Consider the following 14374-nt stretch of genomic DNA (forward strand, 5'->3'; position numbering starts at 1 on the left):
GTTCATATACATTCTAAAAGCTGTCTGGCCTAAAGATGTTTTCCTCTGTTAATGGTTTTGTTCACAATGGTGAACCTTGTACGCTTTCATTCCTTGTTAACAAAAACAGATAACTAAAGTTAAATCTTTTTTTTTTTTTGCCCCCCTCCTTTCCTCCTCAGTTCCTTCCACAGAGCTGTTCTGGCCAAAGTTTATTTGAAAGTCCGAGAGACACGGAAAAGATCCCTCGCCTGCAGTCCTGCGAGATCCACAGCAGGAACTGCCGGAACTCCAAGCACAACTGCTCCAAGCACAACTGCTCCACACAAACAGACACTTGCAGCTGTGACAGAGGGGACGAAGAGTGTAAGGAGGACACCGGTGACTCTCTGGAAGACAGCAGCAGCAGTGAAGCTCCCCGCCACCACAAACCTTTCACCAGCAGATCTCTACACTCGCGCTCCCTCTCCACCTCTCACAGCCCCTCAGAGCCCCCACCGGACTTCTGCTACAGGAGGCCGGAGCTCCACCACCGCCCCTTCACCTTCACCCCTGTGCTCTCTGACTGCAGCTCGCCCCAGACCTCCAAGGAGCCAGTTCAGACCTCACCGACTAAGCCCAGCGGAGGCACGTGGCCTAAAGTCATTGTGGCAACTTCGATTCTCGAGTGCGCCCAGCTCTCTATCTACAAAAAATCCAAACAGAGAAAGTCCATCTTTGACGCGAATGCTTTCAGGAGACCCGAGGCGTCCCCCAAACTGGACTACATGTCTCTCTCTCAGCTGCCCAAGCACTCGCCCCAAAGCTCTCTGTCTGAGACCCCTCCCACCCCACCGGCCAGGAGCGACTCCTTCCGCTTCAAACATCACAAGCAGAACAGCTCGGCATCTGACTCCACCATCACCACAGGCACTCCCCCGGCCTCCCCTCTACAAGCTACAAGCCCACAGGACCAAGCAGAGGCAGGGAACCAGCTTTACTACACCACCAACCCTCCAGGAGACACCAGGAGCATCACCAAGAAGCCTGCTGAGGAGAGGAGTCGACACAGAGCAGAGGAGCCAGGGAAGAGGAGGTACCGGCCAAAGTCAGCGCCAGCACTACGGCGAAATGTTACTCCATTGCACATTCCTGTTCCAATGCAGGTAACTGAGTTACTGTCCTCCTTCTTCTGATCTGGCATTCTTCTTCATGTGTTTGGTTGCTCCAGTGTTTGAAGGTGTTTAATTTGCTTTCTTCAGGTACAGAGTTTCTCTAACGACGAGCACTCCCCAGAGCCCATTGACTTGATACGCTTCTCTCCTATGCGAACCAATCGGTTCAGCATGTCCTTTGCACCGCCAAGCTACAGCAGCATCACGACACGTAAGTCATCAGGACAACAATGCTTTTCAGTGTTGTGCTGAGTTGGTTGTCAATCAGTATTTGAATGCAACAAGCATTTTTTAACTGAAGGAGGAGTCTCTGTACTTTTTATACTACATTTGTTAAAATGAAATGGAATACAAAATAGAGGTATTGCATTACTCTTCCATCACATAAAAGTTCTAACACACTCTGCCCGGGAAAAGGATGCAATGTTAGTGCCGATCATTGACTGAGATGTGTATTAAAGTTGTGTTTAGCAACACTACAGTTTGTAGTTTGTTTTTTGTAATAATGCACTCAATCATGTGTTGAAACAACATACTAGAATAATAGCATCGCCATTTCCAAACACAGTACATCAGTGTTTCTGTTGGTCGACCAAGCATATCCCATCTCAGTAATTGTTGAACTTCGGTGAACCCTGACTTGCAAGTCCTCTGGAGTTGGCTGGAGATCTCAAAGAAACAGGAACACTCACTTTAATTCGCCAGTAGTTTGTGTTTCAATAGAAAGGATTTAAAGAGGATTTAATATGTGTTGATTGGAAATGTAATGTGGCCGTAACGTGACCCTTCCTCACTGTGTTTGTGTTGTGGTTGTGTGTGTCCCTCCAGACCCAGCACAGCGAGGTTTGGCCCCGTGTCCTGCTGTGACGGCCGTGATGAGGAACCCGGTCTACACCGCCTGGAGCCATGAGATCCAGACCAGCACCTGTCCCCCAGTGCCCGGCTCAGGCACTAGTCCACATTCACACACAAGGTGTTCACATCTGCTGGACTCTTTCCATTTGGCTTTGTTTGAATTAAAAGGCATTTTTTCACAACAGACATTCAATTTGTCATGGTAGGAAAAGTAGAGGTGTTACTAAAAACATTAACAAGGGCTTTGTAATATCCAAGTGTCCCAATTGGCAAACACAGTAACCTGTCAAAATATCTTCCAAGGAAAAGGGCATATATTTTAGATTTAATAGTATATTTTTCTTAATTATCAATAAAAGTATTCATTATTTGCAGCCCTAGAATGGTTTCTTCCATTCAAAATCCGTAACCAATCCTATTATGCTGCATGTATTGCACAAAACAACACTGCCCCAGATCTCCTGAACAGATGGCATGTAGCAAATTATATCTTGCTCTGGGTTGAATAATTGACCGCCAGGGGACTTACTGAGGCCCTTTTCTCAACTTTTAGCCCCCAGCATCAAGGTCGCCACAGTCTGGACCTCAGCCACAAGCGCAATGGTGAATCGACTGAGACCAGCAGCAGCCAACCACCACACAGCACCAACTCCCTGCCCTCCAGCGCCAGACTGGGTACGCATGGAGTCCTAGTTTATGTGGTAAATGTTTAGGGGCCCAGTCAAATGCATGTTTCTGTAGTTTAAATATTATTTTTTAACACTTCCCTCTTGCACCACTATTGTATTGGTATGGCAGCAAAAATCGTCGCTGAGATGAATATCTTAAAATATGGGCAAATGAAACTTAGACCATCTAGTTCTATAGGAGAGTCGAGCTGACTCGTCTTAAATTGGAGTCTGATAAATTGCCTCAAGTGTTGCTGAAGCTGAAATATGAACATTAAAAGTATCGAGGGGGTGGATTTATGAAGTAGTGAGCTTACCAGACCTCTGCAGCACACCGTTCATCTCTGGTCGAGGTTAGTAGCTCAATTCTACATTAGCCGCTACTAGCATACAAAGAATCTTTGACAGAAGGAGGAAGAATGCCTGGAATAAAAAATACTATCTCTATTATTAAGTATGATCCTTTTTTTTTCTTTCATGTTCATCAGGAAACAAACATTGTATCTTCAGACTATCTTCTCTCAGAAGAAATAACAGTACACATTTTTATTAAAAAAAAGGCAGCAGCATTACTGTATATCATACGGTAAAGGCCACATTTTTATTGAGTGTTTTGACTGTCACCTAGCAACTAAATGGGTCGCTGTCTGACTCGGCTCAGGAGATGACAGTGACTGATCAGCCGATCTACATTATCATTGTGGTAATTCATCAGCGATGCCATTCGCAGTGTCAGGATAAATGGCTTACCACCATCATTGAGCAATATCTTTTCAAAAACCCTTTTGAGAGACCCAAGTGAGAATATGTAATTTTCGGTGAAGTGACTGTTTAATATATATTTTTTCTGTTTGTGTAGGCTTGTCTGTAGGCTCCACCACTTTACAGTACAGGGCAGAGCGCATTAAGATCCCTCCAACTCGCTATCCGCGCTCCACTGGATCCGACAGAGGTATGGTTGAGTTTGGCAGCCACACTGTGTTATACAGAGCGTCATAGCAGTAAACAGCCAGTCTGACCTAATACCTGCCTCCTCTTCCTCTCTCCAGGCTCCCTCTCTCATTCGGAGTGTAGCAGCCCGACACCTCCAATGTCCCCTGTCAACCTGGACACATCATCTTTCTCCAGCATCCAATCACAGAGCTCTGTTTCCACCCAGCCCAGGATATCAGTCAGCCCTGCTCCAGTGGGTGACAGGCGGAAGGACGGGTAGGGCCATCTCCTCCTCGTCTGGGTCGTTATGCTGCCATCATTCAGCACAACGTGACGTGTTTTCCACCATTTGTCTGTACTTCTGTCTCCTTCATTGTGATTAAGATCTCGCAAAGCAGTAAACAAAGCTGTGAGCCTCCCATCTCGTATCATTAGAACACAGAAGTCCCCATCTATCATATTATTCTTGTCTCTTTCCTATCTGCTGCCGTTCATTAGGTTGATTTCTCTCTCTCTTTCTTTCCTCTCTCCATCTGCGTCTTAGATTGGTCTCTTGTAACACTTCCTCTGTCAGACTTCCACTGGCAGTTACGCCCAAGTACATCTCTTTAAGAAGCTTGAGGTTTGTTCTGTGCTGTAAATGCACTTTCTGCAAGAGCACGGATCTCAAGACTTTTGGTCCTCACACTGCATATAAAGACGTTGTATTGTAGCCCTGCTTTGCAGCAATGACGCTAGATTAGTTTTATGCTTACTGTGGTAATACACAAAGGTATTCCTTTTTAATTAATCATGTTTTCTTTGCTTGCTATTTATTCAGAATGTTGTTGAAATATGTATCATTGCATGACTTTGAGTTGTTTTCTGAAATGCTAAGTGCATATCAGAAAACAACGCCCTGCACAGCTCCCATATTATTTTCTCTTAATGTTGAAACATTTTTAACCCAAAGCATAAGATATCATCCGAAGCTAGTCACATCACAAAGAGGTACACTGCTTGGAAAAAATCCAGTTGGAGGCAACAGCCTCTCCTTGGAATTATTTTTGGAATTGTACTAAGTTTACATTATTCAGAGTCGCATGTTGCATCCTGCCAGCAGTGTTCATGGTTTCCCAAAGAATTCCGAACATTACGGTTGTACAAGATGTTTTGTTCTTTTTCCCTGAAGGCCATACTTGGAGGAGCCACGCAATGTTACGGTACAGAAAGGAGCCGAACCACTTGGGATCTCTATCGTGAGTGGAGAGAATGGGGGAGTGTTTGTATCCAAAGTGACAGGAGGCAGCATCGCACACCAAGCTCGCCTAGAGTACGGAGACCAACTCCTCGAGGTACAGCAGCCATCACACTTAATCTAAATATGTGTCAGTAGTTTATTGTTTATTTTTATTTTTAATTAATCGCTGTTTTTTTGTCCAGTTCAATGGAATCAACCTTCGCAATGCCAACGAGCAACAGGCACGGCTGGTGATCGGCCAGCAATGTGACACAGTCACCATTTTGGCTCAATATAATCCTCACATGTTCCAGCTGGGCAACCACTCCCGCTCAGGGTAAGGAGAGGAGCAAAGAACACCACAACAATAACTTGTACACATTGGTCTCATGTATTTAAGGTCATCAAAGTTGACCACTCGAGAATAGCATAGAGTTTATAAGACTTTGACCCCACTTCAATTGTTCACAGTTCCAGAATGGAGTCCATCAGTAACCAGCCGACCCCACAGGACAGTGGAGCAAACACCCCGGACAATCACTCCACTGTAGATACGCTGAGCGAGCAGGATGAGGGCACCATCACACCGCCATCCAAACAAACCACTCCTGCCACCAGCCCAAACAACTCCTTCAGGTTGGACCAAATCATTTCTTTAATCAATTGCCATTTTCATATTTCATAAATTGATATCTTAACATTGCAGATGTTTTTCTTCAGGCTTCCTGGTTCTGGAACATGCCGGGGAGCAGAGCCTCGGCTGGTGAGGCTGAAGAGGATCCAGGTGGAGCTGGGAGTTCAGATCTGTGGAGGAAACCTTTACGGCATCTTTGTGGAGAGTCTGGAGGACGACAGCCCTGCTAAGAACCCTGATGGCCTTCTGCCTGGAGACTTGATACTGGAGGTATTTAATAAGAATGCACAATAAACAGGACAGGCAGTTGGCGCTAACACATCATCATAACAATGTGGGAACGTCCACTGATACAGTATGCCTTTTCCACTGGTCTATGAGTTATCATCTGGATACCGTCAAACTTCAACATTATGTCACAATTCTCCAAATTTGAAAAATTGCGGTGTGTATTTGTTTGTGTGTGCTACCACCTAGCCAAACTATTCCTCTTCCTCCTTTTCTAAAACACACCATCAACAAAGGAAGCCGCCATAATTTTTTTTAATGAGACTATCACCAGCACTCTACAGTTAAACATTCAAAGAGTAACAACTGCTACATATTTGTCAGATTAATATAAGTATGTCAAATACAACTTAAGTCCTCCTATTTAGGTCTTTATATATAACTATTTTGTGCATTGTTTGGTGTGCTTTCAAATAAAATGATGAGTCATTCTGTGCTGGCTGCTGAGCTCAGTGTCCTTTTGTCAACAGTACAATGGCATCAGCATGAAGAACAAAACTAAAGAAGAGGCTTACCTGGAAATGTTGAAGCCAGCTGAAACAATCACATTCAAGGTCCAGAACTGCGTGGACAACCTCCCTGAGATCAAAGAATCATGTGGAGATGGATTTTACATAAGGTATCCTAACTGTTCATTAAACAGTCCAAACTGGGGACGAATACGGGTTCAACTTCAGCTGTTGTATTTCACTTTTGCATTTTGAATCAACAACACAAGACTGGCAACTATGGATAGAAATAATCAGTCATGATAACCACAACCTCAGTTACATGTTTAGCATAGTCTAAGATGCCTCACAATAAAAATAGGGTTGAAGGAATTCTCATAACACATTTTAGTGATCGAATCAATACAAGGGTTAAATATTGAACATAGAAGCTATTTGCTAGGCTATTATGTTGTTCATAGTCTACTGTGAAGTTGTCTCATTCTTTTATATCCATGTACTTGATGGTTGTCAGAGGAATTAATTCACCATAACGGTTTTTATTTCCATCTCTTGTCAGAGCACTTTATGAGAGGGTCGCGGAGGTAGAGCAGGAGCTGAGCTTTAACAAAGACGACATCCTGTATGTTGAAGACACGCTACCAAATGGAAACTTTGGCTTCTGGATGGCCTGGCAACTCGACGAGAATGCACAGAAGCTGGGAAAAGGGCAGATTCCAAGTAAATACATGTGAGTCCGGTCTAAAGTTGACTTTCACACACTAAAAGGCCATGTGATTACTGCAGTCGAGCATGTTATTTTGCATTAGGGAATCCTTTTTGAAGTTATATTTATTAATTTGAATGAGCACTTACATATTCATCAAGTGTAGACTATGATTGTGAATGTGCTGATATATCTTCATAAGGATGGACCAGGAATTCTACAGGAGACACAGCTCCGATATGAAAGACGACAACGGCACCAGCAAGACTCTGTCTGCTGCTGCGCGGAGATCCTTCTTCCGCCGGAGGCTGAAGCACAAACGCAGTGGATCCAAGGACGGGAAAGATCTTATGGCTCTGGACGCCATAAGCACAGATTCTTTACCCATCACAGAAGGTGAGAAATCCTCTACTGGGGCTCTTTATGATAAATAGCAAGGCAGGTAGCATAACGACAAGAGAATGGTGGATTGTATTCTGAAATTTGTCACAGCAGTGGTGGGTTGTCCTGCTTTTCAAAATGTAATCAAAGTAAAGAAGTATTGGCAGAAAAGGTACTCAAGTTTCCAAAATAATAATATTCATTGTAAAGACAACTCAACATCTTGTATCTTGACACTGAAAAGACCCTGATGAAAACCCTCAATATAAATGCAAATTTTCAATGAATGTACTAGTACTTTTATACAGAATCATTCTTTAGTACCATACAGCAGTATATCGTGTTAATGCAACAACATCCTCGAGTTCCAAGAATCTGGCTCTTGTCTAGATGGGAAAATGTGAATAGGGAATGCAACTGCACTGTTCAGTGACTTAAGTTATTGGCAGTCATACAGCCCCAGGTATGAAAGTTTGATTATAATGCAGGATGGTGCTATAAAAAGAATGCTGACTCAACAGAACATTTCCCAGGACACATAAATTCATAACTGCAGTTATTAAAGAGAAGCTATCTTTATGCAGTCCTGTGTGTGTTTTGGAATAAATTTATATCTGGGTATGTCCTGTTCAGACGGAGTCAGCCTGATGTACCAGCGGGTGCAGAGGGTGGAGTGCTCTTCTCCCAGACCAGTGCTGGTCTTGGGTCCGTTAGTGGAGGCCAGTAAGGACATGTTGGTGAAGGAGTCCTCGTCCAAGTTCTGTCGCTGTCTGCCTGGTGAGCTGCTACACACACATCCAGTCTGTTTGGCTTTCAAAGAGCTAGAAAATTAAAGATTTATTTGGGAATGTATTGTATTTTGTTTAAGGAATGAAATGTATGTGATTTTAAAAACAATTTAATTTATTTTACTTACAGAGATCATGAAGGCATCTCAGCAGGCAATAGAGCGTGGAGTAAAGGACTGTGTGTTCATCGACTACAAACGGAGGAGCGGCCATTTTGATGTGACAACTGTTGCATCCATAAAAGAGATTACGGAGAAGGTGAGTTTATCTCACTGTGGATTATAGACCATGCTAGGGTTATCAGTGGGGCAGCCGTGCATTACAATATCAACAGCTCTTAAAGTTATAAAGACAGCCAAAGCCAAAATAGAGATAAAAGACACAACTTCCCAAACTAGATTGAAAGTTATTGTAGTATTAGATTGTATTGCAAAGAATACAGGCTATTGAGAACTCCCAATTTGATCAAATATATATTTAAATTACTTTTTCTTTTTTTAAAGATAATTTTTTGGCATTTTCAAGCTTTATTAGATAGTACAGAGTTGAAATGGGGAGACAGAGAGAGAGGGGGGATGACATGCAGTAAAGGTCCACGGGTCGGATTCGAACCCGCGACCACTGCAACTAAGGCCGAAGCCAATATGGTACGTGCTCTATCCACTACGCCACCGGAGCGCCCCTTTTAAAATACTTTTTAATGGGTTTTGATCATAATTTGTCGAATTTATGAGCTCCATCTTATAAAAAGTAATCCAACATGCAGCTTTAATGTCAAATTTACGATGTTGATCTGAATAATTTTTCCCAGAGCATTGTGAAGTTAGACTAACAAAAGGAAGTCATTTGGCATATTTTTTTTTGCAACATTCTGCTTTGAATCATCCTCCATTTCTCATGCAGTCTTTTGCTGTCATTCTTTCTCATAGGACTGTCACTGTTTACTTGACATTGCCCCTCACGCCATCGAACGTCTTCACAGCGTTCACATCTACCCAATCGTCATATTCATTCGATACAAAAATGCCAAGCAGATAAAGTGAGTAATACATGCCTATTTATTAAAAAAAGTTTGTTTTTGTTGTTGTTGTTGTTTATCGCCTGGAAAAATGTCAAGTGTATGTCAAACCTGCTTTGTGTTTGTGGTGCCACTACTGTTTACCCAACTTCACTTTGAGTTCAGATCCTTCAACAAAATACTGAGAATAATCATTCATCCAAGGCTTCTGGTTCTGGAGGCTCTTATATATAAAGTGTTGAAAGAAGAACATTAGGCCTAAAGTAATATAAACATTTTAAATATGAATGCACACAATTTATATATATAAATGTTTCACGTTTTAACAATCCAAGTTATGTTATTAGTACATCTTGTTGCAAATATTTTCATGTTATAACACGATACTACGGTGGCGCTGAGCATTCAGCAAAAAAAAAAAAAAAATGTCTCACCTTATCTAGCAATAAGGACACCAGGATCTCGTAATTACAACATCAGGAACTCGTAATTATGAGAAAAGATCTCGTAATTACGACATCAGGATCACCCCTCTCATTCATCAATAACGTGGGTCAAATTGAGGCATTGGGAAATATTTATGTTTCTTAAAAGTGAGGAAGGCATTACTATGAGTATGTCAACATTGCGCAGACATCTAAAGTCAGAGGGACAGTTCAGGAGAAAAGCCCATTCGGACGTCCGTAAGTACGAATATGTTGTCGTAATTCTGAGATATTTTCTCATAATTACGAGATCCTGGTGTCTTAGTAGCTTGATAAGGTGAGAAAAAGAAATTAATTTGCTGAATGCTCAGCGCCACCAAACGATACTATGGTGTAACAGCAATTTTCTTCCAAAATAACATTTATTTAAAATTAATTGCATATTTTAATGCTTTTCATGATGCATAGATGAATGAGTGAGTCGAAAGAATTGCTCTCCAGTTCTCCTCCCAGGAAATACAATTGAGGATTAATCTATTTTAATTTTCCATTAATTTAAACAGGCACTCAGCAAATTGATTTTTGCTGCTTCCATAATCATATTCATCCTGCGCACAGACAACAAAAACTAATTGATAAACTAGATTTGATCACAGTGTCATTAGTTTAGAAAACACAGCATGCTTTCTCTCCCACCGCCTGCCACTGTTCTGATAGAATGAGTTTTATATTTCAAATTCCCTCTGCATTTTCATTTGTAATCACATGGCCAGATTAAATCTGCCGAACCCTCAGCATGGTACGTTACGCACACGCACACACAAAGACAAAGAGACACACACACACACACACACAAAGACAAAGACACACCCAGGTCTGGTGATAACAGGCTTTCTCTACCATTCATGTACACACCCACACATCTATGAAGCGGTGCAGCAGGGAAACATGGTGAGATTGATTCCTGCTAAGCCTCCGCTGTCATCAGCTGAGTGCCAGCTGTCCAGGGAGAGTTTGCACAGGGACTGTGGCTCCGCTTCGTGGCGTGGGCGGCTAACACACTCCGTGACCCCACCCAATGCAGCCCACACACACGACACACACACACACACACACACCACTGCCAGCCTGCTGCAGCTCAAGCCTTTTCATGTTTTTTTCCTCTGGGAGGCATCAGCAGACTAATATGTTGACTTCAGTCTGAGTGCTGGGGAGAGATGTGAGTGTGATTCCAGGTTAGGTTAGGGACTCCCAATGGATGAAGAAGGAGGACAGAGTCATCACATGACTTCTTCTGCCTGTGTAAACATATTGAGTGGAGCAGTGGGCTGGAAGGGTTTGTCTGTTAGTTTTGCTGAAATAAATGTTCTAGAATTTCCCTCTAATACAGTATCTAAGGTTGTTTTTAATCCATTATGGGCAAAGTTGCAGCTTAAAGAGTTGGATTTCATAGTGGGATTTTTGCTTTAATATGATTGATTACTTTGAATCAGGTATTTATTTTATTGAAAAGCCAAACAAAGATACATACATACATTTATTATCAATAGAATTTCCAGAAAATGTTTATACGTACACAATTTTTTTTTAACCATACAGTCAGGTCAGAAATGATTAAGTGACCCGTTTAGAACGGAGGGATCAGATCTTCAAAGAAAAGGTGCTAACGTTTATGTTGTGATCGGAGATTTAGGTAGACCTCAGTGTAATCTCAATCAGATCTGAATAACCTTTTTTTTTTTCAAAAAACGATTGACTGGATTTGACAACCTCAATGGACTCTATCCAACCGTGGTGTTGGCAGATTTGATTGTTCTAAATCAGTGTGTGAAGTGAGGTTTTCACGGGGTGCTGACAGGTGACGATGTTGTCTTCCTCAGAGAGCAGAAGGACCCGTTGTACCTGCGGGATAAACTCTCACAGAAACATTCCAAGGAGCAGTACGAGGCGGCACAGAAGATAGAGCAGGACTACAGCCGCTTCTTCACAGGTTGGTGGAAATTACTGACTTACTAAATATACAATGGATATAGGACCTAAATGAATGCATTGAATTTGTCAGGGTTTATAGAGTCTTTTAAATGCACCCAATGACGTAACGAATGTGTGTGAGACTCTTCATGCAGGGCTGAACACCAGTGTGCAAATACAAGTTCCATGTTTTTAACCCTTATCTCACCTCAGACAAACATAAAGGGTCAGTTTACAATATCAAAGCCCACAAACATATTTCCCACATACAAGTTGTAGTGTGGTTGTTGCTAGTGGTATCTATCTGTGCAGAGAGTTTTGGTTTAATGTGAGGATTTTCATATCAGCAGCTGAGACTTCTCCTCTGCCACACTGCAATGGAGGTCTCTGGTGGTAAGAGCATGGAAAAAATGACATTTGACAAATAAAGCAACAATGTCCCACTTCCTCAGAATAATCCATAGGCCTCACCGTGGACGGTCCTCAGTGAAGTCTGTTACTACAAGGAACGCTAGGAGCAGAATACATAGCATTTTCTGACTATCTTCGGAGTTTGTCTCTATATAAGATTAGGTGATGATGGTACCTTAACTTCCTGCGTTGACCCACATATTGAATAGTATTATCTTTCTTATGACATGAAAGACACTCTAACATGCCAACCTTACTATGAAGGGATTTTGAGCTATTCCTCTCACATAACTGTTTTTCAACTGTGACACAAATACTGGGAATAAAACAGCTCATTGTTGTCCCTGATGCTTATTTTCAAAATTGTTGCTTCTTAACCACAGATTTTTTTGTCTGAGGTCATGTAGTCGAAACATGGCATAATTTCAACAAAGACACAAGTGAACTGGCCCTTTTTGGAGCACAGTATCTCTCTGGTCTTTCACAGAAGTGGTATCTGGAGCAGCAGCCAGAGACACCTATAACTGTCAATCTGATTAATGACTCTATAAAAGGAGGCGATTTATTGGAAAGGGCTTTGGAAATGAACACATACCAACGCTGATCCCTTCTAACAGGGACAGGTGGCCAGCCAACGTCTGAACATGAGCCACTCCGATGAGAGCTGCAATTATAAGCAGCTATAGATCTGAATATCTGGAGCTTAAATGTACTGCATGATGCAATCAGCTCTGGACTTCTAAGGACTGAAATGGTTTGGCTGCACAATCATATCCAATACCTTTCTCTTTTATACTTTAAAAAAAACTGTCCATCAGTACGCAAAAGTTATAGGAGTTCAATACTAAATCGTTGATGTGCTCTTTTAAGCAAGAGAATTATCGCAAGAAAAATATGATTAGTTGCAGCCCAATTTCCCTACACATCCGACAAGTGAAAAATGATTTCATAAGAAAAATACAGATAATCAAAATAATCACTTGCTGCAACTTTAGATGTTCATATACTGTACAAGAAGCAAAGTTTCAACCAAAAAGCCTGTGTAAATCCCCCTCTCTGTGTTGCAGGTGTTGTTCAAGGAGGCAGCGTTTCCTTCATTTGCACTCAGATCGTGACCATAGTGGAGCAGGAACAGAGTAAAGTGCTGTGGATTCCAGACGGTGCACCCTAGAAGTGTCACCTCCCGCCACACGACACCATCAAACCTTGGGAGAGGATGTGATTTTTTAAAATTTGTTATTATGGGACACACAGCAGTAAATCGGTACATCTATCAGACATCATGGTTGACTCCAATGCTTTCTCACAATGTAGCAATATGAGTACTGAGGATGATCATGTTATATTCCCACTACAATAGTGATGTACTGTACTACAGATAGATTTGTTTACACTTGTATTTAATACTTGAATGTTTTATCTTCCCTCATATCTAGTAGCACACCTTTTCTAATCCCACTTTGACCCATGAGCATGTCGGACCACAGGAAGTCTGCGTCGATGCAAACCGAAGACTTTATTATGAAGTGAAGATTGAGTGGACCACTGAGTTCCCTCCTCTATATTTATATGTATTTTTCCTGCCATTTAATTTATCTAATCAAATCAAAGATGTTGGTTATGAACCTTTTGTTATACAAATGTAGCGGTCTAGTTAATAGGAAGGATGATATTTTCCAATTAATGTTCTTATTTATAGAAAAGAAATTGGGACACATTTGCTTCCTACCTTCACATTGTGTTGCAGGCTTCTGTTCTATTTTGCTCTCTGCTGGCATATTTTTTTTTTTTTTTGTCTGTGTTGACGTCATTTCAGCTCTCAATAATAATACTGTGCCAAGCTAAAAATATTTTCTAATCACTATCCACACTTGGATTTATTAACACTACAACTTCCGTCATAAATGATCCAGCAGGTATGTTTGTTTTACCACAGATCCTCCAAAGTTTTGTGTTTTCTACTGGTTTTACCAACACCCGTTCCTCTTTGTCAAGTGGATTTTAAAGAAGGGATCTTTTATTTCTGGTACATTGTTGGCTGTCGGCTCAAAGCATTCATGTGCACCTTTTTATAGTAGATCACATTGTCAACATTTCATGTTCAAGTTGAATGAAACACTTTAGGTCAGGTTTTCTCCTAATGAAGGTTAATATTTCTGTAAAATATTAAAAAACAGAGTATTGTTAAAGGTATTCAAGTTGTTCGTGTTTTTCCACTGACATTTTTAATTTTCATCTTTTGATTATTATATTACCTTCATTTTTCTGCAAGTGTATTAACAAAGCAGGGTGTTCATCAAGAAACAATGCTAAAGTTGAACATCAACGATCAATGCACATTGTGTCCACCAGGGAGAGTAAACCACCACTAAGCGAGAGATGGTAATATGTTGTCCCTTTCATATTACATTTTCACAGCTGTCTATTTTAAACTGTTCATTCATTGAAATTTGTTTCACTCGATATAGTTTCACATTGTTTATCTTCCAAACTGG

General features: G+C 41.5%; 1 protein-coding gene across 2 annotated transcripts in view; it reads left to right on the forward strand.

The window, feature by feature from the left end:
• LOC307266648 (disks large homolog 5-like) overlaps window positions 1-14011 on the forward strand; it is a 31842-nt gene extending 17831 nt beyond the window's left edge. For both annotated transcript variants that reach the window (XM_080048716.1, XM_080048717.1), the window contains exons 16-33: window positions 162-1124; window positions 1221-1344; window positions 1962-2106; window positions 2542-2663; window positions 3516-3608; window positions 3706-3865; window positions 4761-4923; window positions 5012-5145; window positions 5280-5444; window positions 5529-5712; window positions 6201-6349; window positions 6739-6909; window positions 7088-7281; window positions 7900-8043; window positions 8185-8312; window positions 8984-9093; window positions 11378-11487; window positions 12947-14011. In XM_080048716.1, the coding sequence (XP_079904842.1) occupies window positions 162-1124; window positions 1221-1344; window positions 1962-2106; window positions 2542-2663; window positions 3516-3608; window positions 3706-3865; window positions 4761-4923; window positions 5012-5145; window positions 5280-5444; window positions 5529-5712; window positions 6201-6349; window positions 6739-6909; window positions 7088-7281; window positions 7900-8043; window positions 8185-8312; window positions 8984-9093; window positions 11378-11487; window positions 12947-13050 (3363 nt within the window). In that variant the 3' untranslated portion in view covers window positions 13051-14011. The remainder of the gene's footprint in view (window positions 1-161; window positions 1125-1220; window positions 1345-1961; window positions 2107-2541; window positions 2664-3515; window positions 3609-3705; window positions 3866-4760; window positions 4924-5011; window positions 5146-5279; window positions 5445-5528; window positions 5713-6200; window positions 6350-6738; window positions 6910-7087; window positions 7282-7899; window positions 8044-8184; window positions 8313-8983; window positions 9094-11377; window positions 11488-12946) is intronic.
• Window positions 14012-14374: the final 363 nt, after the last annotated feature.

The sequence above is a fragment of the Ammodytes marinus genome (assembly GCF_949987685.1).
Source record: "Ammodytes marinus genome assembly, chromosome: 20".
NCBI classification, from domain to species: Eukaryota; Metazoa; Chordata; class Actinopteri; order Uranoscopiformes; family Ammodytidae; genus Ammodytes; species Ammodytes marinus.